General features: G+C 45.1%; 1 protein-coding gene across 1 annotated transcript; it reads right to left on the bottom strand.

The window, feature by feature from the left end:
• Window positions 1-730: 730 nt before the first annotated feature.
• LOC121542793 (ataxin-1-like) lies at window positions 731-22592 on the bottom strand. The gene is made up of 8 exons (XM_045208313.1): window positions 22459-22592; window positions 21833-21955; window positions 4681-5478; window positions 3369-3680; window positions 2911-3219; window positions 2576-2861; window positions 2099-2484; window positions 731-1854 (listed from the first exon to the last, which is right to left on the bottom strand). The coding sequence occupies exons 3-8, from the start codon at window positions 5185-5187 to the stop codon at window positions 889-891; spliced, it is 2766 nt and encodes a 921-aa protein (XP_045064248.1). The 5' UTR covers window positions 5188-5478; window positions 21833-21955; window positions 22459-22592; the 3' UTR covers window positions 731-888.
• Window positions 22593-23313: the final 721 nt, after the last annotated feature.

Genomic DNA, 23313 nt, shown 5'->3' with positions numbered 1-23313 from the left:
TAACTGTTTTCTGGAGAGAGACTGGCCTCCCAGGCAGTGGGCCACTAACTGTTTTCTGAGAGAGACTGGCCTCCCAGGCAGTGGGCCACAATCTGTTTTCTGGAGAGAGACTGGCCTCCCAGGCAGTGGGCCACTAACTGTTTTCTGGAGAGAGACTGGCCTCCCAGGCAGTGGGCCACTAACTGTTTTCTGGAGAGAGACTGGCCTCCCAGGCAGTGGGCCACTAACTGTTTTCTGGAGAGAAACTGGCCTCCCAGGCAGTGGGCCACTAACTGTTTTCTGGAGAGAGACTGGCCTCCCAGGCAGTGGGCCACGAACTGTTTTCTGGAGAGAGACTGGCCTCCCAGGCAGTGGGCCACTAACTGTTTTCTGGAGAGAGACTGGCCTCCCAGGCAGTGGGCCACAAACTGTTTTCTGGAGAGTGACTGGCCTCCCAGGCAGTGGGCCACTAACTGTTTTCTGGTTAGAGACTGGCCTCCCAGGCAGTGGGCCACTAACTGTTTTCTGGTTAGAGACTGGCCTCCCAGGCAGTGGGCCACTAACTGTTTTCTGGTTAGAGACTGGCCTCCCAGGCAGTGGGCCACTAACTGTTTTCTGGAGAGAGACTGGCCTCCCAGGCAGTGGGCCACTAACTGTTTTCTGGAGAGAGACTGGCCTCCCAGGCAGTGGGCCACTAACTGTTTTCTGGAGAGAGACTGGCCTCCCAGGCAGTGGGCCACACACAGAGACACCTATGTTCCTTCCATAGAAATAGAATCATAATACATGTATGTAAATACGATGTAAACTAATCCTTTACATTAATCTGGATAGATAGAGAACAGGACTAACAACGTTACAAACATATAAAAAAAATGTCCCTCCTTCCCGCATAACACTCCAGCTATTTCAACGACTAACATTTGACCTGCCCTCGATGGAGAGTTTGACCTGCTGAGTTATAAAAGAGGGTTTGGGCAGAGTCAAAGGGGGTTCCTCGTCCACCCTCTCTGTCTGATCTCTCTCTGGAGCAGACCACCTCCTCTTACGACCCGAGGGTTTTTCTTTGTCTGCCTCACCCCCTTCTGTCTTGAGGGGCGGAGGAGGGGGCATGTGGCTATTCTGTTCTCTCTCTCTCATCTCTCTATTTTCTCCATCTCTCATCTCTCCGTTTCCTGAGACAGCCTGCAGGTCTGAGGTGCCCCTGGGTCCAACTCCAGCTCCGTAGACCCCTGGTCCAGAACCAGATCCGGGTCTTAGTCCAGATCCTGTCACCTGGTCCACACAGCGGGGGACGCCCCTGTCCTCCTTATTCAACCTGTCTGTTTTGGCCACCTGCACCAGGAAGACACTGTTGCTGCCTGCAGCATTCATACTGTTCAAGTCTTTGTCCATGCTCTGACTGTCTCTCTGACTGTCTCTCTGACTGTCTCTCTGACTGTCTCTCTGACTGTCTCTCTGACTGTCTCTCTGACTGTCTCTCTGACTGTCTCTCTGACTGTTGTTGCTCTGATTATTACCCTGACTATTACTCCGACTATTTATCGGACTGTTGATTTGATCAATACTCTGACCATTACTCTGACCATTACTTTGAATATTCCCCTGACTGTTCCCCTGGCGGTTAGACCCCTGTGTGATGTCCCCAGTGCTGTGCCTCAGCTTGACCTCGTGACCCTGGCAGCTGTTGTTCCTCCCAGACACAGAGCCGCCACCACTCCTCAGGCTCCTGAGGGTCAGGGAGACACACACGTCCCCAACACACAGCTTGGCACAGCTCAGCTCCAGCAGCTCAGTGGTCCGGTCAGGGGAGCAGGAAGACCAGCCCTGGCCGAACACAAAGAATGGGTACTCCAGCAGCACCTCCACACACACCTGCAGAGGAATACAACACGCAAAGGATACACAATAAACTGTTATTGGCATAAACATTGAGATTAGGATGGGTTATGGTAGCCTGGTCTCAGATCTGTTTGTGCTCTTTTCAACACCATTGCTGTCATTGTCAAGCCAAACATGCTTGGCATGAGAATGAGTGACAAGGAGTTGGCAGGATAGTACAAACAGAATGGCACTGAAGCTAGGGGAAGGGAGACAACAACAAGCTTAGCTAGCTCACCTGTGCTTTGAGTTCCCCGACACCGAACTGTATGACGACGGCGTTGGGTGTCTGGCCTGTGTCGATGCGTTCCACGGTACTGGAGTCAATCTTCAGCTCACTGCTGATCTCAGCACTCTGGATAAAGTCCTCCGTCTTCAGGTCCTCCACGCGCTTCAGCTCCCCGTCCGCCAGCTGGATGATGGAGCCACGCATGAAGAACGGAGGGAGCGTGGCTGGAGAGGAGGAGGGAGAGGGGGAAGCCTGGACTGGGGCTGGGGCTGGGGCTGGGGCTGGGGCGGGGGGACGCCACCACAGTAGCGGCTGTGTTAGACGGGATTTGGATGTGTTGGGTGGGTAGTACTTGGGCCTGGAGTACAGCAGGGGACTGGTGGTGGCCGTCCGACCTCAGCATCTCACACTTGGACTGGGCCGCGGTGAGGTAGGCGGGGTGGGGGAGGGATGAGGCAGCTGGAGCCAGCTGAGAGGCGGCGGTGCTGGCAGTGGTGGTGGCCGTCCTGGCGGTCACCGAGCGGGCAGCCTCGAGGTCCGCAGTGGTGGTAGTAACTCCACCCACTCCGCTAACGGGTATCAGGAGAGACTGGAGGGACTGGCCGTCTGGGATGACCAGGTGCTGCGGCAGGGTGGCATAGCTGATGCCGTGCTGGTTATCTGCGCTGGCGATGTAGCCGATGATTGGTGCCTGGGTGGTAGAGTACAGGCTGTGTACAGGCTCGTCAGAGTGGTGGGTGGTCTGGATAACCGTGTGAGGGGCAGAAGAGACCTTCAGAGCCTCAGAGGAGTTGAGGGAGGTGAAAGAGGAGGTTCTGGAGACAGGCTTTCCCTAGACAGATGCCTCCTCCCTCACTGTGTATTAGTGATGGGTGGACCTGGACCTTGTCCTGCTCAGTACCACTTGTAGGTTGAGGGTGAGGGTGGGGGTGGGCATTTGCTACCAGCACCAGTGAGGTTTGTAGTCCTGTGGAATCCTGGGTAGTGTAGTCTGCGGGAATGAGGATGTGTCGAGCTTCGTATCCATGGTGAACCTGCTGATTGTTCTGGTGAGAGTAGGAGACTCCTTTGATGTCAGCACAGCTCTGTTTACCGAAACTCCTCTCCAGTTCTCCATTTAGCTGCACCACCTTCAAATCAAATCAACCTTTATTTGTCATATGCACAGGATACAGCATAGTCTACACTGTACGCTCTCCTCGCAAACAGTTCAACATTAAAAATGTATTCAATACAAAATGTTTTTTTTTACATCAAATATGGAAAAATATACAAATACCTTGGTGTGTCCGCCCTCAGCTTTCTTGACCCCTGACCCATCCGCATACTGAACCAGCACCTGGGAGGGGGCGAGGGTGAGGGTGTGGGTGTGGGGGAGGAGGCCCACCCCAGGGTGGGTGTGGAGCTGGAGAGGCTGGAGGTGGCCCTGGGGAGGGGAGGTGACGGTCAGAGTGGTGCTGCTGTCCAGCTGGATGTACTGGTGGGTTCCGGTGAAGTGTGTGGAGGAGGGCAGTGAGACGGCGGTCCCTCCAACAGACACTGCCAGGTCAGACGGCAGCCCTATCTGGAGCTGCTGCTGCTGGTCACCAACCTTAACATAACATAACATAACATAGTACTTCATTCATTTGTTTGCACCAACCAATACATAAAAAAAACACTAAGAAATACACAATAAAGACCAGTGTTTTGGGAAGCTACTCTGAAAATATAGTTTACCAAGCTAACAGTTACTTCACTCTGGAAGAAGTTAAGCTACACTAAAGCTACCATTAAGAAAAATATAGTTTACTGAACCTAAAGTTACCTTGAAAAAGTAGTTCACCACATTCAAACTACTTAATGATACATTATCATATCGAAATCTGAAATGTCATAGACTACAAATTGCAAAAACAGATCACAATTTAGCCTATAAAACACAAAAACAACACCGTTCAACTGGGGACCGGGCTCAGCCTGCAGGCTCCCGGCCCGCCACAAGGAGTCGCTAGAGCGCAATGAGCTAAGTAAAGCCCACCCGGCCAAACCCTCCCCTAACCCGGACGACGCTGGGCCAAACCCTCCCCTAACCCGGACGACGCTGGGCCAAACCCTCCCCTAACCCGGACGACGCTGGGCCAAACCCTCCCCTAACCCGGACGACGCTGGGCCAAACCCTCCCCTAACCCGGACGACGCTGGGCCAATTGTGCGCCGCCCTATGGGACTCCCGGCCACGGCTGGTTGTGGCACAGCCCCGGGAATGAACCCGGGTCTGTAGTAACTCCTCTAGGACTGCGATGCAGTGCCTTAGACTAATGCACCACTCAGGAGAACCACAAAAACGATGTTTTAAGTGAGAATTAGGCAGGTCTGATTATTATTGTCACCCTTATGTTATTTTCTTTTTGCCCCAAAAAAATGGTGTGAAGTTCCAGTAGTTAGCTACACCGCTACGTGGCAAAAAAGTAATTAACTACTGAAAACACACAAAAAAATGAATTTAGTTCAACTACCACCAAGCTACTGCAAAATGTAGTTAATTACTAGTTGAACTCCATGTAGTTCACTACTCCCCAACACTGGTACACACACAATAGACACACACACCTTGGTGGCCTGGGAGATGAGGGCGGTGGTGTAGCAGTGGCCGTCCAGATGGTGGCGCTGTTGCCCTGTGGAGGTAGCTACACCGGCGGCAGTGGACGGGATGATCTGAGAGGAGATGTAGCCAGTGTACGGCCCCGAGCTAATGAACTGGAGGTTAGGGGCCAGCTGGACGTATTGGCTGAGCCCCACCCCAGTGGGGTAGACAGTGGAGAGGGAGGACAAGGGGATCGTAGACAGAGAGGTAGCAGAGGGAGAGGGGGAGGAAGAGGAGGACGAGGAGACATGAAACCTGGGGCTGGGAGTTTCCGTGGATCTGCAGCGTTCGCTGGCTACACTGGCCAGCCGGGCCAGGTTCTCTGTGTGTAGGGTAGTGTCTGCTACCACCACAGGCCTCTGCTCCAGAGCCAGGGTCTCAGCTGCTGCCGCCACAGGCCTCTGCTCCAGAGCCAGGATCTCACGCTTCTTTGGAGGTAGACAGCCATGGCTCCTCTCCTGGTTGGATTTCATGGTTGGTTTTCCCTCTTTGCTTGTCTCTGCAGTAGAGGTCTCTCTCTCTGAGGTCTCTCTCTCTGAGGTCTCTCTCTCTGAGGTCTCTCTCTCTGAGGTCTCTCTCTGAGGTCTCTCTCTCTGAGGTCTCTCACAGGTCTTCACTGTGTGACTGTGTGTCCTGGACTCAGCAGTCTAGAGAGGGCAGAGTAACGCCCACCAGGCGACAGAGAGGACGGCTCCATGGACTTCATAAGGAATCATCTCTGACTGACCGACCACTGGCCTCCACAACGTCCGTCAGCTGCAAATCTGGAGACAGAGGAAGACACACAATTGTTATGTTCTAGCATGTTAAAAAAATTTTGCGAAGAATCATGGCTGTACATTTCCAACATGCTTACTCTCTGTGCATGACACGTCAAAGAATATATGCAGTCATCACATTCCATATTTGAATATGCGCCCTTGCAGGCGAGAGAATGAGAAAGAGGGGTGGACATGTAAGGGGCTTGGCTTGAAGCGCTAAACATCATGGCATGACGTGAATTGGAATGTGTTTAGGCTATTACTAGCATCAGAACTTCACTTAATTACAGAATGATATACTAGATATTAGGAATATTTTGAATTATTATGTGGATTAGAATGAATGGACATTTTTGTAGGGGGCAAAACAAGTCTTACATTTTAAAGTGGAAATTACAAACTTTAGAAACCTTTTTAAACCTTGAATACACTACAAGTTTGCATTTCCTACATGTTTGCGACAACAGAGTGATCAAATTAAGATGGAATACATCGGACTGTGGTGGTCACGAAATTTCGTCAGCCGGTGACTGTCCAGCAAATAACTGTCGGTCTCACGGTAATTGACCGTTAATTAACATAAACACATTTAGCATCTCCTGTCTAAAGAAGCATGATATGAAGAAAATGTAGTCTATTTCAGAAGAAAATAATAGCATACTCTGAGTTGTCCTTATGTTAGGTCCTGATGTGGCTATGCCAAATGGCTGTTGGCTACAGTAGTTCATTTAGCAGACAAGATTTGCTTATAATTCCGTGGCAATATTTTATATTATTTTATAGTATGAAGAATACAATTGAACAAAGCTGAATAAAATATAAATATTTTCTGTTACAGGAGTGGGTCGCAGTTCCGGAGCGACCCACTAGGTGTCATCCTCCGACAACCTTAGGCACCTCCTCACTCACAGTCAGGACTAATCATCTTCCTATTGGTGTCACCTGTGTCTATCGGTTCACCTGTGTATTTATGCCCTCACTTCCCTGTGTTCCCTTGCTCAGTTTTCTCTGCTAGTTTCATTATGCCTAGCAGTACTAATCAGTGTCTGATCGCGGTATGTATGGACAGGTACGTGAGAAGTGTTCTCCCTGTTTATTTATTATTTCAGTTTTATTATTTCAGTTAGTATTTTGTATTTTTTGGCTGTCTGCCTGTTTTTTGGAGTCTTATTTGCTCTGCCTTTCTTTTTTGTGTAATGTCCGTTGTTTTGTATCCTGGCTTCAGGACCATCAGTAAAGTTCCTTGTTTCACCATCTCTGCCTACTGCCTACTGTCTAACCTGCACCTCACACCAACCCTTACAATTTTCTCCAAACGATTTTAGGGAGTGCGCACATGCAGCTATTCTGTGTTGAGCGGTTAACCTCTACGGGATCGGTGTCCCGTATACGGGATGGTTGAGCTAACATGCGCTAATGTTATTAGCATGACTGTTGTAAGTAACAGCAAACTTTCCAGGACATAGACATGTCTTATATGGGCAAAAAGCTTAAATTCTTGTTAATCTAACTGCATTGTCCAATTTACAGTAGCTATTTCAGTTTAAAAATATCAGGCCATCTAGATGTGTGAAAGTTGGTGTATAAGCTAATGATCCATCATGTATGACATTCCAGGGAGTGTGCAAACTTACATTTTGTATATTTTTTAATGTTGTATTTTTTTGGGGGGGGAATGGATCAGATTAATATTGCAGATAGATTGTATCTTCTATCAATGTAATTGTCTGCATCACTTCCAATCCCCCATGTTTTTTATATATATATATATTCCCCTTTATTACTTTTCAACCCCACCATCCCTTTCCCTACTTGGAGTAAATTAGTGAACAACAATGCCCAGGCCTCTACTTCCGGTCTATAGTTACTACCTACACCTTATGGACAGAGTTAATTTTACAATAATTCTATTATATATATATATAATATATATATATATATACTTTATTTTTATTTTATTTTTTTTTTGCTCCTGAACTTCTTCTACTCTCAACCTCTCCGATCATTTTCATGATGTCCATCCGGTTTGCTTCTATATGCCATATCTTTCTAACTGTGCTCTTTCCCAAAAGCTCCCAACATACAACCTATATACTTATTATGGACACAGTATGCTTACATTATTAGCTATCTTTGTTATTATTTGTTGTTATTTGTTATTAGTCCCATCCTTCAACTCTATTCAATACCTCCCATCTATCTCTTAACACCATCCATATAGGATTTCTATTTGCCATATATATTTCAACCGTACTGTGATGTTTTACAAAAGTTCTGAACCTTTCTATTCTCATTGCTTCTACAGATTGTGAATTAATAATAAACATTTTAGCTAAAAGTATTATTATATTATTGATTGATTGACTATGACTTTTCAGATCACCCAGTAATGCTATCTGCAAGGTTAGTTCCAGGTAAATATTGCAATCCTTTAGCCATTCCTGGACCTGTGTCCAAAAACAAGCTACAAATGGACAGAACCAAAACAAATGATCTAATGATTCTGTCTCTTCACAGCAAAATCTGCAGAGCTGGGAAGATTGTATCCCCCATATAAATAACATTCTATTGGTAGCAAGAATTTTATATAATAATTTAAATTGAAAGATTCAAATTTTTGAATCCGGTGTCGTTTTGCGTGTCAGTTCATAAACACTATGCCATGGGATCGGTACGTCAAAGATCTCTTCCAACTATTTTGCAATCTATATGGGACGGCTGTCAATCCTTTGATCCTTAAGTGAAACTGATATACTTTTTTATTTATCACAGTTTTCCTTAACCAATTCTGTTCTTTAATGCAAGGCCGACAGACAAGTTCCTTACTTTCTCCCCCTTCCACTTTCCTCTTCCACTTTTGCGGTAAGGCTGCAATTATTTGGTTGTAATTTTGGGTAGAGCAGACATTTCCATATGTTTTTGTTAGCTGCATGTGCGACATAACTCCACCAGTCCTACCGATGATATCATTTACGAAGATTATACCTTTTTTAAACATTCTGTCAAAAAATAAAGGTTTTTTGTCAATTAGTATATTTGAATTTAACCACAATATTTGTTGCATTATTTGTTCTGTCGTTTCTGGAGGATTAAATTGAAATTGCAACCAACTTTCTATGGCTTGTTTTAGAAATAGTGACATTTGGGAGATTATTTCCTTTTCAAATAACTGAAAGTGAGAGGTTGTAATCTGAATAAAGGGAAAAAGGCCTTTCTTGAACATTGGGTGAGACAATCTTACTAATTTGCTTGAGAACCAGTTCGGATTTAAGTATAACTTTTGGATGACTGAAGCTTTTAGTGATAGGTCTAATGCTTTAATATTTAATAATTTCTGTCCTCCGAATTCATATTCATTATATAAATATGCTCTTTTAATTTTGTCTGGCTTGCCGTTCCAAATAAAATTGAATATTTTTTTCTCATATAATTTAAAAAACTGTTTGCTAGGCGTAGGCAAGACCATAAGCAAATAGGTAAACTGGGATAATACTAAAGAGTTAATCAGGGTGATTTTTCCACAAATTGACAGGTATTTTCCTTTCCATGGTAGTAAGATCTTATCTATTTTTGCTAACTTTCTATTAAAATGTATTGAAGTGAGATCATTTATTTCCTTTGGGATATGTATTCCGAGTATATCCACATCACCATCAGACCATTTTATTGGTAAACTACATGGTAATGTAAAATTTTTATTTTTTAGTGATCCAATACGTAATATAGTACATTTGTCATAATTTGGTTTTAATCCAGAGAGGTTAGAAAATGTATCTAGATCCTCTGAGGCTGTGGAGGGATTCTAGTTGTGGATCTAAAAGAAAACATGAATAATCTGCGTCCAATGACACCTTTGTTTTTAAGCCCTGTATTTCTAATCCTCTGATATTATTATTATTGGATCTGATTTTAATAGCTAACATCTCGATGGCCACAATAAATAGATATGCCGATAGTGGACAACCTTGTTTCACTCCTCTTGACAGTTTAAAACTTTCTGAGAAATAGCCATTATTTACTATTTTACACCTAGGGTTACTATACATGATTTTGACCCATTTTATAAGAGATTCTCCAAAATTGAAATGCTCCAGGCATTTATATATAAACCCCAGTCGAACTTTATCAAATGCCTTTTCGAAGTCTGCTATGAATAGCAGGCCTGGTTTCCCATATTTTAAATAGTGTTCTATTGTTTCCAATACTTGCCTTATATTATCTCCAATGTATCTTCCATGTAAAAAACCTGTCTGATTAGAATGAATAATATCCGACAATACCTTTTTTAATTCTATGCGCTATACATTTTGCTAGGATTTCTGCATCACAACACTGAAGTGTAAGGGGCCTCCAATTTTGTAAATGGACTGGATCTTTATATTTTCCACTTGTATCCTGTTTCAGTAATAATGAGATCAGACCTTCTTCTTGAGTGTCAGATAATCTACCATTTACATAGGAGTGGTTAAAACATGCTAATAACGGTCCTCTTAGTATATCAAAAAAGGTTTGGTATACCTCGACTGGTATGCCATCCAACCCTGGAGTTTTCCCGGACTTAAAGTCTTTAATTGCATCCAGAAGTTCCTCCTCTGTAATTTCACCTTCACATGAGTCTTTCTGTGTGGCTGTTAATTTGACATTATCAATAGAAAAAAATCTCTACAATTAGCTTCAGTTAGAGGAGACGGAGGCGACTGAAAAGAAAACATATGCTTAAAGTACTTTGTTTCTTCCTTCAAAATATTGTTTGGTGAATTATGGGTGACTCCGTCAATTGTAACCAGTTTCATTAAGTTCTTTTTGGTAGCATTCCTATGTTGAAGATTAAACAAGAATTTTGTGCATTTTTCCCCATATTCCATCCAGTTTGCTTTATTTTTATAATATATTACACTTGATCTTTCTTGAATAAGTTTCTCCATTTCTTTTTGTTTTTCCTCTCATTTATTCTGAGCCTCTATGTTAGTTTTTATTGCCATCTATCTGTTCTGTTAGACTTTCTATTTCCTTTCTTAGTATAAACTCTTTTGACCTAAATTGCTTTTGTTTTCGAGATGAGTACTGAATTGCATTGCCTCTAAAGGCACATTTAAAGGTGTCCCATACAATAAGGGGATTCGCTGTACCTATGTTATGTTGGAAAAAGTCAGTTATAAATTCCTTTGTTCTAATTATAAATAAATTATCATCCAATAGGCTTTGATTAAATTTCCAATATCCTCGCCCACATGGAAATTCAGTAAGAGTAATGTATATGCCTATTATATGATGGTCTGACCGCATTCTGTCCCCTATCAACACTTTTTTTACTTTTGGTGCCAACGAGAATGAGATAAGAAAGAAGTCAAGACGACTAGCTTGATTCAGTCTCCGCCATGTATATCTCACTAGATCAGTATATTTAAGCCTCCATATATCTTCTAGTTCTAATGTATCCATGACATTCACCATTTCCTTAAGAGCATGTGGGTGATTGTTTGTGGTGTGATTTCCTTTTCGGTCCATTGAGCTATTTAAAACAGTATTATAATCCCCCACCATAATAATATTGTCTTGAGTTGCTTGCAGGCTTGATAATTTATTATATATATTGTCAAAGAATTGTGGATCATCATTATTTGGTCCGTAAAGGTTAATGAGCCATATCTGTTTATGGTCCAATAACATATTTAAAATAATCCATCTACCTTGCGTATCTATTTGGACAATTTGCACATTCGGATCGAAATTACTATTAATTAATATCATCACCCCTTTTGAATTTATTTGCCCATGGGAGAAGTATATTTCCCCCCATTCTTTTTTTCCACGCTACTTCATCTCGAATTGTTGAATGAGTTTCCTGTATACAATAGATATTATATTCCTTCTCTTTGAGCCATGTAAATATTGTTCTTCTTTTGTTATTATCAGCTAAGCCATTACAATTATAACTGGCTATACTTATTTCACCATACACCATAATGAGATACAAGTTTCAAGTCTATTTATCATTATATATATATATGTTTGTAAATTTACCAATAAAAAATAGCGTAATGATTGAGTGTCCATATAGCTGTACTGTGATATTTGCATTGCTACGGAGTAACCCTTCAATTGTTCTCCACTAATTCCCCCGCTAAAGCCCCTCCCCATCCCAAGTTGAGCCGTCATCCCAGTGATCAGCATCCCACCCACGTCCCTCCGTATCCCTAAGGCCCCGAGAGGCCAGGACCCATCCATCGAAAACAGCACACAGTGCCACCCACAAAACAGAAGCAGATTAACCGCAAAAAGCATTTCCAATGCTTTCACCTCTCTCTCTCTCTATATATATATATATATATATATATAACTTTTTTTTTTTATTATGCATATCCTATTTTCCATCATTATCAATTAATATGCGTAATAATGTCGGCAGTTCACGCATAGGATTCTAACATATAACCCTGATTGCCATTGTATTACATTTAATTCATTGACAAGCAATTATTATCCTAGCAAATAATTCCCGTGGTCCATCCCATACCCTCCCCCCCAACATCCCCACCCCCCACAACAGATGCCAGACAAGCACACACGCACATACTCACATACTCCAACACACTCAACCCCCCTCCTCCACAATCCACCATCAAATCAGATACTCAACGGCTGTTATATCCCAGAGCCCAACTCGAGAAATAACTTGATCTACGAGTGCACATACAGTTAAAGCTGATTGAGAAAGCATGCAGATTGAGCAGAAATTGATAACAATGTGAGATTTAATTAATCTACTTAATCTATGTCAAGTCCTAGGTGATGGAGATCAGATCCACCCTCTTCACCTGAGACACAAACACTCTGATCCCCTGTTGTAACCATTTTCCCAAGCATCTCCATGCGGTCAGACCTTTGATTATTTTGTGCCACCTGGGCCACAATGATAAACCCCCTCTCTGATTGTCCGAGTGTGACCCCCTCCCCATGGGTTACTGCAGCCAGTGTTGCCAGCACTGCCACTACCTGGGTGGGCGTACCCCACCGGAATCCCCACCGGCTAGGTAAAAGGTCGTCAAGGTTCTCATTAGCAGCTTTGAGAATTTCCTTGTATATTATGCTCTCCCATCAGGGGCTCTGGCTTTGTAGGACCAACCCTGCCAGGCAGGCTCAGAATCTTGAGGGGGCGGTGCTGCTCAAGTAGGTCTCTGACCGCATTTATTTCTCTGTTTAGGCTGCATATTCACAGCAGGTCCATAAAACAGATGGGAACTTCTCTTTGGTGTATGGGTCGCTCAGGTGGGTGTCCAGGTTATAGGGTTAGGGATCTTTCCATCATGATAGGACAATGAATAATTAGATTAGATGTATACTATATTTAAAAATGTATATCCCTCATCTACACAAAATTGAAAGCTCTCTCTCTCACTACCCCTGCCCATAGACCCCCGGTCGGCTCTGGGATATGCAACCATTTCCCCTCTCACTCACTTAACGCCGCACCTTTTCAAACACAAAAATGCACACCACATGGTTGACTGCGGAAGAAATGGGCCGAGTGTGCAAACGCACCCGCATCCACATCTGCGGCAAGGGGGAAAGGACGCCAGAGAGAACACAGGACCAACCACAACAACCATCCGCCAAAACAACAACCTCCCGCCAAAAAAGCCATGTTCTAATTATTTGTATTTAAAGATGTATTATTCTGCTTGTTATATCGTTTTATCCTTTTATAAAATACTATACTTACTATAAATGTTATTTAATATTACAATCCCTATCATTGCTAGTATCAGGTGCTCCAATATTTGACTCCTCTATTACAACTTTTAGAATAGCCATGGGGTAGTCTTTGTGTCTCTGAACATTTGGTTGTCAATATATAATTTATCCACCACTAGTGCAACACGTTTCCCTTTTAATCTGTTTTCCTTGAAGATTGGATACAGAAGTTTGCGCCTTTCTACAATCTCCCTCGGGAACTGATCATTCATGCCTATTTTCGTGCCAGCAAGTCTTTTTCCTAGGCTTTTCACCATAGCTTTATCCTTAAAAAAAGCAAATTTGGCAACGATTGGGCGCTCATATTTCTGTCCTCTTTTTCCGAAACGAGGTACACGTTCGAGTTGGATTTTATCGACAGCCTCGAGTGGGATTTGTAGCGCTGTATGCAGGAAGTCCTTCATAATATTCTCTGATATTTCTCCCTCCTTTTCCTGAATACCCATAAATACTAGATTTTCCCTCATCGATCTAGTTTGGATGTCTAGTAAGGCTTCTCTCAGAAGATTGTTCTCCTTTTTTAGTTCCCTAACGTCCGTTTCCATTTTAGAGACTGTCACTTTTATTTATTTGGTTTCTTTCTCCATTACCAAAGCTTTTTCGTCACTCATTTGAAGACTCGCTTTCAACTCTTTTACGTCTTTACTGACCAATTCTAGTATGCCCAATTTGTCATTTATCGACTTCAACAGGTCGCTTTCCACACTTACCATACCCAGTGGTGAAAAGCATATATCATCTGTATCAGTCGATGAGTCGCGTTTCCTTTTGGGGAACGGCTCTCCACGCTTGTCTTCAGTCATGTTTGGGTGTTGCTTGTTGTTGTAATATTTGTCGATATATTTCTCTAGCCTTATGATCTTGTTTCTGTTATTATCCAGATTTAATTATATTAACTGCGAATATATGAAATGCTAATATTTAGTCTAACTTACTGATTTTGAATATTATGTTTTTATCTTGAGGTGTTTTGTACCGATTTCTATTCAATACGCCATCTTGTCTACCATTGAAGTCCCTTTCTTTGATAGGGGGATACATTTTGTATTACCATATCATTGTTGTATGTTCTCTATAGTTATGTACTTGAAAATGTATCAATTGACCAATTCGGCAAATTTGGGCAGACTTGATACAAAATAGTCCAATATTGCAATGCTTGACTGGATCAATCTGAAACATTGCACACACACTGATGCCATCTAGTGGCCAAAATCTAAATTGCGCCTAAACTGCAAAATTATATTGTGGCCTTTCTCTTGCATTTCAAAGATGAAGGAACAATCTTTTTTTGAAAACGCATGTTTTTTTGTTTGTATTATCTTTTACCAGATCTAATGTGTTATATTCTCCTACATTAATTTCAAATTTCCACAAACTTCAAAGTGTTTACTTTCAAATGGTATCAAGAATATGCATATCCTTGCTTCAGGTCCTGAGCTACAGGTAGTTAGATTTGGGTATGTCATTTTAGGCGAAAATTGGAAAAAAGGGTCCGATCCTTAAGAGGTTAACAAAGAAATGGGTAGGCCTATATGCTTAATGTAGAGTTACTAATGTAACTTTAGTTGTTCTACAAACGTTGGGCTATATGTTTAGATTTTTAATACATTGTAAGGCTGAATGATGAGACTCTAATGATGATTTTAAAAAAAGTTGCTTGAAGGCATGAGCTCTGCTAGTCTCTCATTCACATTTTTGACAAGCACTTGATAATGCCTCATTTCACGGCGGCATCCCCTTTGTGGCCGTAATGCACCCTAAAAAATCCATGCCTTTTGCGGCCAGGAGTGCCGCGTTGTGCCCTTCTCCCTGCTCAATCCGACGCGTCTCTCACTCACAGTGCTTTCTGTCACGTGATTGGGTCTTTCTCACAGACTACAGGTTAAGACAGACACATCCGGGACGCAACTGCGCGCCTCCATATCCAATTCTGAGGTGCATATTGAAGATATTGGAAAAACTGTCCACACTTACTTTTCGTCAGCCAACAAGATGAGTAGGCCTAACTAACAGCAAAAGCACTAGCCTATGTCAATCTACTATCCCCCATAGTATAAAAGTCGACCTATTCTATGCCAGAAATAAATATTCCAAACATAGTCTGGGACAGTTGTGGGATGCATAGATCCCAAATTAATACAACCACTAGCATCAAAACAACTTTTTTTATGCAATGTGGCTGATGCAACAGATCAGAACGTTTAGCTTAAAATGTTGATAAACTATTAGGGGGGGGACCAACTCCATATTAATGCCCATGATTTTGGAATGAGATGATCGACGAGCAGGTGTCCACATACTTTTGGTCATGTAGTGTATCTGTATGATGCCATTTGGGATGCAGTCACTCAGTGGCATGGAAAGCAAGCAGCACAGAAGTCAAGCAAGCCGTCTTCATTTTCCACAGTTATCATTAGAACCTTGAGACCAACAAACACACGGCCATTAAGATAACCCTGATGAGAACACTCATGCATTAAACCCACAGTCCCCCACATACAGGAAGCTCTTTGGGTCCCTTGGCTAGTAGGCAGGCCTGGAGAGGGAATGGATGCAATCCCGTATGACACCCTATTCCCTATATAGTGCACTTGACCTTATGGGCCATAGTCACATTATGTACATTATTTCCAGAAATGAGCTTTGACAACCAAATAACAAAAACAACAAAACATTGACTATGAAACATGTTGCCTTGCTGTGTTTCTGTCACCTTACTCTGTTGTCACAGAGACTACACTACATCTGGCTGGCTGACTGACTGACTGACTGACTGGCTGGCTGGCTGGCTGACTGACTGAATGACTGGCTGACTGACTGAATAAATGACTGGCTGGCTGACTGACTGACTGACTGAATAACTGGCTGGCTGACTGAATAACTGGCTGGCTGACTGACTGACTGACTGAATGGCTGGCTGGCTGAATAACTGGCTGGCTGACTGACTGAATAACTGGCTGGCTGGCTGACTGACTGAATGACTGGCTGACTGACTGAATAAATGACTGGCTGGCTGACTGACTGACTGAATAACTGGCTGGCTGACTGAATAACTGGCTGGCTGACTGACTGACTGACTGAATGGCTAGCTGAATGAATAACTGGCTGGCTGACTGACTGAATAACTGGCTGGCTGGCTGACTGACTGAATGACTGGCTGACTGACTGAATAAATGACTGGCTGGCTGACTGACTGACTGAATAACTGGCTGGCTGACTGAATAACTGGCTGGCTGACTGACTGACTGACTGAATGGCTGGCTGGCTGAATAACTGGCTGGCTGACTGACTGAATAACTGGCTGGCTGGCTGACTGACTGAATGACTGGCTGACTGACTGAATAAATGACTGGCTGGCTGACTGACTGACTGAACAACTGGCTAGCTGAATGAATGACTGGCTGGTTGACTGACTGACTGAACAACTGGCTAGCTGAATGAATGACTGGCTGGCCTGACTGACTGACTGACTGACTAACTGCATGGCTGGCTGTCTGACTGGCTACACTCTCCGTCAGATATTATCTTTTCCCCCACAAATCTCCTATAAATGTACCAAACACAAGGTTAACCATCTGTGTGTGTCTATGGGCTACTAGCTATAACACTCCAAATAAACCCTTCCATTCCCTGACAGGGTGCCTGTTGCTTTAAAATGCTGACTCTCCTCATACAGAACAGGGTGCCTGTGCCTTTAAAAGACTGACTCTCCTTATACAGAATAAGGTGCCTGTCCCTTTAAAAGGCGGACCAGGAGTGTGAAGGAGATTCTAATGCTGTGTTCATAACCAAGTGGGAGGTGGGAATTTACCAGTTGTGAAGTCGTAAATACCAGTTGGATGCATTCACATACTTTAAAGAAGTTAAGAAACGCTGATTGGCTAATGGCCAAGAAGCTGCGTAAGCCATAAACTAAAAGTACAGCTGTCATGCTTGTAAATAAATTATAGTGTTCAAAAACCATATTAATAGATTGATTTTTATAAAAAAAAGTTTTGTTGTTGCAGTTAAATGCCAAAAAAGCTGTTAGAGGTCATTTCCTTAGTAGGTGAGGTCAGAGGTCACCATGTGGGAGAAGTGGGAGCTCGGAATGAGAGTTTCCCACTAGTAATTACCAGTTGGAGGGCCGTTCAAGTGGATTTCTCCCAGTCGTATGTGGTAAATTCCCACTTAGTTATGAACGCAGTATTAGTGAGAGAGAGAGCTGTTGCTGGCTGGCTGCTTGTCTTCTCTTCACAATGACTCCAGCGTCCTGCATCGCTCCTCTCCTCACTAAGCTATCTCACACAATGTCAGGCTACAGACAGACAGTCAGACGGAGACAGAGAGACAGACAGACACAAACAGACAGGCAGGGATTCCCCTGTAAACAAGCAAACACCCCTCTCTACAAACCTGTATGACTTGCTCTTTTGGAAATCTATTTCTTGTCATGCGATCCAAAGCCAAACAGATGCAGTGTTTGTTCTGTAGCCTCTAGGGACATTACTGGATTAGGGAATGACAGGATGAACGCATGAGTGGAGAGGAATGGGGTCCAAAATACTATGCCACGAATCAAGCACAAAACAAGAAGGAACACTGCCTTTGCCGAGGGAGAGGGGAAAAGCTTACCAGTCTGTACATAGCCACAGCTGGCAGAGCATTGTCGGGCTTCCTCTTGCCTGTGTAGCTTATACACTATGTGTTCCTGTAGGGAAATCCTATTTCTCTACGTCTCCTTTGTGCAGGTCTATTTTTCAGAGCCAGTCATATTTCTGCTCCAGTCCTGTTTTCCTCCAGGAGAGCGGGTGAACATGTACAGCCAGCCGTAAGGCTCTGTGATGCGCCAGCGATAGAGGAAGTCCCCCTGGTTGAAGAATCACATGAAGTCCTGCGTGCAAAGCTGCTCTAACGTGTGTTATGCAAGGCAGTCAGACCTCCAGCTCTCTCTCTCTCCCTCTCCCTCTCTCCCTCCCAGTACTCCAGTAACATAGCTCCTCCCACAGCTAGCCGCATCAGATATTCATTCAAAAACACATTCTACTTGGCTGAGCGCCCAGACTACGCTCACACACAGAGGAGAGAGAGAAGGGGGGAGGAGGGGGAAAGAGGGACGGGTGGAAAATAGAAGTCTAAGTGAATAGCTTGTACAGACAGACACACATACATACGTACATACATACACACACCAGACTACGCTCACACACAGAGGAGGGAGGAGGGAGACCTCCCCTAGCTCTATCCCCAGACCTCCCCTAGCTCTCCCCCAGACCTCCCCTAGCTCTATCCCCAGACCTCCCCTAGCTCTATCCCCAGACCTCCCCTAGCTCTCCCCCAGACCTCCCCTTGCTCTATCCCCAGACCTATCCCCAGGCCTCCCCTAGCTCTCCCCAGACCTCCCCTAGCTCTATCCCCAGACCTCCCCTAGCTCTATCCCCAGACCTCCCCTAGCTCTCCCCCAGACCTCCCCTAGCTCTATCCCCAGGCCTCCCCTAGCTCTCCCCAGACCTCCCCTAGCTCTATCCCCAGACCTCCCCTAGCTCTCCCCCAGACCTCCCCTAGCTCTATCCCCAGACCTCCCCTAGCTCTATCCCCAGACCTCCCCTAGCTCTCCCCCAGACCTCCCCTAGCTCTATCCCCAGGCCTCCCCTAGCTCTACCCCAGACCTCCCCTTGCTCTATCCCCAGACCTATCCCCAGGCCTCCCCTAGCTCTATCCCCAGACCTATCCCCAGGCCTCCCCTAGCTCTCCCCAGACCTCCCCTAGCTCTCCCCCAGGCCTCCCCTGGCTCTCCCCCAGGCCTCCCCTGGCTCTATCCCCAGACCTCCCCCAGGCCTCCCCTAGCTCTATCCCCAGACCTCCCCTAGCTCTATCCCCAGACCTCCCCTAGCTCTATCCCCAGACCTCCCCTAGCTCTATCCCCAGACCTCCCCTAGCTCTATCCCCAGACCTCCCCTAGCTCTATCCCCAGACCTCCCCTAGCTCTCCCCCAGACCTCCCCTAGCTCTATCCCCAGACCTCCCCTAGCTCTATCACCAGACCTCCCCTAGCTCTATCACCAGACCTCCCCTAGCTCTACCCCCAGGCCTCCCCTAGCTCTCCCCCAGACCTCCCCTAGCTCTCCCCCAGGGATGATAAACACCCTGCCTACTGGGTCTGGGGCCCTCCTCCCACCCAGACTCCTCATCCACAACACACAGGGGCAGAACACTGTGTATCGAGCCTGCAGACCTACTGCAGCTTTACTGACTGACTTCTCTCCAGCCAGGGATTCACTGAAGGTTTACACAGACTGATATGTACAGACAGACACACCTGTGAGCGCGTGCACACACACACACACACACACACACACACACACACACACACACACACACACACACGGCTCCAGGACACAGTGTACCTGTTCAGCAGATAGACAGATGAAGGTCATGTACATGCATGGGGATTGTCGTACAGACACACACACCTGCATCCATGTCTGTATATACACACACACACACACACACACACACACACACACACACACACACACACACACACACACACACTGTGTGATGTGTTTCCCATGCCTGGAACAAGAGAGTGCTGACCAGTTTTATAGTTGTACAATTGTTATCCATGTGTATCTAAAAAAGGGCTTTTAGTAACCGTTAGTAACATATCTCTCTATCCCCTGTCAAACGTATTGCACTGCATTACTCAGCCACAGCACTGCATTACTCAGCCACAGCGCTGCATTACTCAGCCACAGCGCTGCATTACTCAGCCACAGCGCTGCATTACTCAGCCACAGCGCTGCATTACTCAGCCACAGCGCTGCATTACTCAGCCACAGCGCTGCATTACTCAGCCACAGCGCTGCAATACTCAGCCACAGCGCTGCATTACTCAGCCACAGCGCTGCATTACTCAGCCACAGCGCTGCATTACTCAGCCACAGCGCTGCATTACTCAGCCACAGCGCTGCAATACTCAGCCACAGCGCTGCATTACTCAGCCACAGCGCTGCATACCAGCCACAGCGCTGCATTACTCAGCCACAGCGCTGCAATACTCAGCCACAGCGCTGCATTACTCAGCCACATCAGTGCATTCCTCAGCCACAGCGCTGCATTACTCAGCCACATCAGTGCATTACTCAGCCACATCAGTGCATTACTCAGCCAAAGCGTGCTACTCAGCCACAGCGCTGCAATACTCAGCCACAGCGCTGCATTACTCAGCCACAGCGCTGCAATACTCAGCCACAGCGCTGCATTACTCAGCCACAGCGCTGCAATACTCAGCCACAGCGCTGCATTACTCAGCCACATCAGTGCATTCCTCAGCCACAGCGCTGCATTACTCAGCCACATCAGTGCATTACTCAGCCACATCAGTGCATTACTCAGCCAAAGCAGTGCATTACTCAGCCACAGCAGTGCATTACTCAGCCACAGCAGTGCATTACTCAGCCACAGCAGTGCTGAGGCGTGGCAGTGAGGTTTCAGGATGAGTTCCAAGGAGTCTCCATAATACGGCTCAACAAGCCCTGGGAGTCAGCTGTGTCTGCATGCAATACTGTGAACAGGACGGACACACACACACACTCACACACACTCCTTACATCCCACAGCCACAAGTGTTATGAGGTTGAATGTTCTCACTAAAACACATAGTCCCAAATGGTGCCGTTCCCTTCATAGGCCTATAGGGCTCTGGTCAAAAGTAGTGCACTACAGTATATAGGGAATAGGGTGCCATTTGGGACGTTGCCATACTATAGGCCTACTGTAGCAGCAACAATAACAACGTCTATGGCTTTAAAGGGTGAAACTACATATGTACTGACTTTACAAGGCAACATGTGTGAATAAGGGTGACTTGGATCAGTCTGTGGATAATATTCCTAATTGTAACCGTGAGGCGAACTGTCCCTGGTTCTACTGTAGCGGGTCTCTGCTCCCTCAAGGCATTCCAGCTCTAAACTAACATGGGACTATGTCCAAAGCCAACAACTCAAGTTGGACCGGCACAGTTGATCCAGTTACTGTGGAGACAAGAAAAAAGGTCTGTCTACAAACATTTCCTTACCTGTTCCCACACACTTTCTGTGACGTGGGTTATTCTTCTGTTTCAAGGCCTTTCTAGTTCTCTCTCTCTCTCTCTCTCTCTCTCTCTCACTCACTCACTCACCACGGGTGTTTTGTTGTGGCATGTTACACAACCTTACCTTTTAATAGGGCATATAGACAGACCCACCTCCTCCCGGAACTGAGCACAACCTTACCTTTAATAGGGCATCTAGACCCACCTCCTCCCGGAACTGAGCACAACCTTACCTTTAATAGGGCATCTAGACCCACCTCCTCCCGGAACTGAGCACAACCTTACCTTTAATAGGGCATCTAGACCCACCTCCTCCCGGAACTGAGAGAGCTCCGTCACAAAATAATGGAATTTATCCACGCACTTTGTTGATACCTCTCAGGCCTTCAGTTACATTGATGGGTTGTGTCCCAAAATGGCACCCTGTAGGGTGGGCCTCTGGTCAAAAGTAGTGCACTATATGGGGAATAGGGTGCTATTTGGGACACGTCCCCAAAGGTCTCTCACATTCAGGTATTCGACTCACCTTAAGTGCGTAAAACTGTGATATTTGTCTTCTCGACGTTGAGAACAGTTGTGAGTACAGATCAGTGGCTCCAAAGTTTCCAGTTTCCTCCAAGGAAATCCAGCGTGGGGTCTTCTCCTTAGCCTTTAAAGTTAAAACAGCATTGAGACATGAGAAGCAGAGATGATTTAAGGACACTACAGGCCTGAAATACTGTACTATAGAATAAAAAGTGCTATTATATAGGAACTTACCATGCAACACACTGTCTGTCCTGTCTGAATACATGCCCCACACTGCCTGTCCTGTCTGAATACATGCCCCACACTGCCTGTCCTGTCTGAATACATGCCCCACACTGTCTGTCCTGTCTGAATACATGCCCCACACTGTCTGTCCTGTCTGAATACATGCCCCACACTGTATGTCCTGTCTGAATACATGCCCCACACTGTCTGTCCTGTCTGAATCCATGCAACACACTGCCTATCCCGTCTGAATACATGCCCCACACTGTCTGTCCTGTCTGAACACGTTCTCTTCTATACACCTGCTTCTACTGTCAACAGAATAGCTTAGCTTCCTCAATCCACACAGGCCAAGCAGGAGTAGTCATAAATACATGGCAAAGCATAAAGATACCGTACCTTTAAGTGCTAGATTGTCCGGTCAGGTCATCTCCACAGTCCTAAGTCTCCTCTTAACACTCTGCTCCTAGCAGGACAGCACCATTAATTATCCCTAAACCCAGTAGTAGACATGTCCAGACATGTAGCACAGATTCAGAGACACACGTGTATCAGTGGAGGCTGCTGAGGGAAGGACGGCTCATAAATGTCTGGAACGGAACTCATGGAATCGCATCAAACACATGGGAACCATGTGTTTGATGCATTTGATACCATTCCACTAATTCCGCTCCAGCCATTACCACGAGCTCGTCCACCCCAATTAAGGTGTCACCAACCTCCTGTGATGCAAATTCATGTAGTAGAGCTAACTGGAGTGTGCTTGGTGGTTGGCCCCATTGGTAGCCCCACAATGACTCCTTAGTTAATTCAGAAAAGTTTAAACTGAGCCTGCAATATTTCACCAAACCTGCTTAGAGTGAACTACTCCATATAACACCACAGGGTTTTAGAGCATCTGGACATAACCCCCAAGGACAAGACAACCTTGATCATATAGATTTATTGACATTAAATGACAGAATGCATCCAAAGCAACTGAATTGTGGGTTAGGACCCATAGAAGAAACAGCATATCAATGTCCACCTTTATGGCTATGGACTAATAAGAAAAGAGAGCGTTAACAACAGACATTATTATTATTAGTATTATTACTATTATTATTGATGGTTATATATCAGGACTGCCCAACCCTGTTCCTGGAGAGCTACCGTCCTGTAGGTTTTTGCGCCAACCCTAATCTAGCACACCTGATTCTAATAATTAGCAGGTTGATGAGCTGAATCAGGTTAGTAACACCTGGGGTTGGAGTG

This window comes from Coregonus clupeaformis, chromosome 28 (assembly GCF_020615455.1).
Source record: "Coregonus clupeaformis isolate EN_2021a chromosome 28, ASM2061545v1, whole genome shotgun sequence".
NCBI lineage: Eukaryota > Metazoa > Chordata > Actinopteri > Salmoniformes > Salmonidae > Coregonus > Coregonus clupeaformis.
This window is presented reverse-complemented; position numbering and strand designations above follow the sequence as displayed.

Excerpts from the sequence above, each read along its gene's own strand:
- LOC121542793 (XM_045208313.1), bottom strand. The coding sequence starts at position 5,187 with ATGAAATCCAACCAGGAGAGGAGCCATGGCTGTCTACCTCCAAAGAAG. Across the intron at positions 3,681-4,680 it reads TCATCTCCCAGGCCACCAAG|GTTGGTGACCAGCAGCAGCA; the intron begins GTGTGTGTGTCT and ends TGTTATGTTAAG. Across the intron at positions 1,855-2,098 it reads TCGGGGAACTCAAAGCACAG|GTGTGTGTGGAGGTGCTGCT; the intron begins GTGAGCTAGCTA and ends ATTCCTCTGCAG.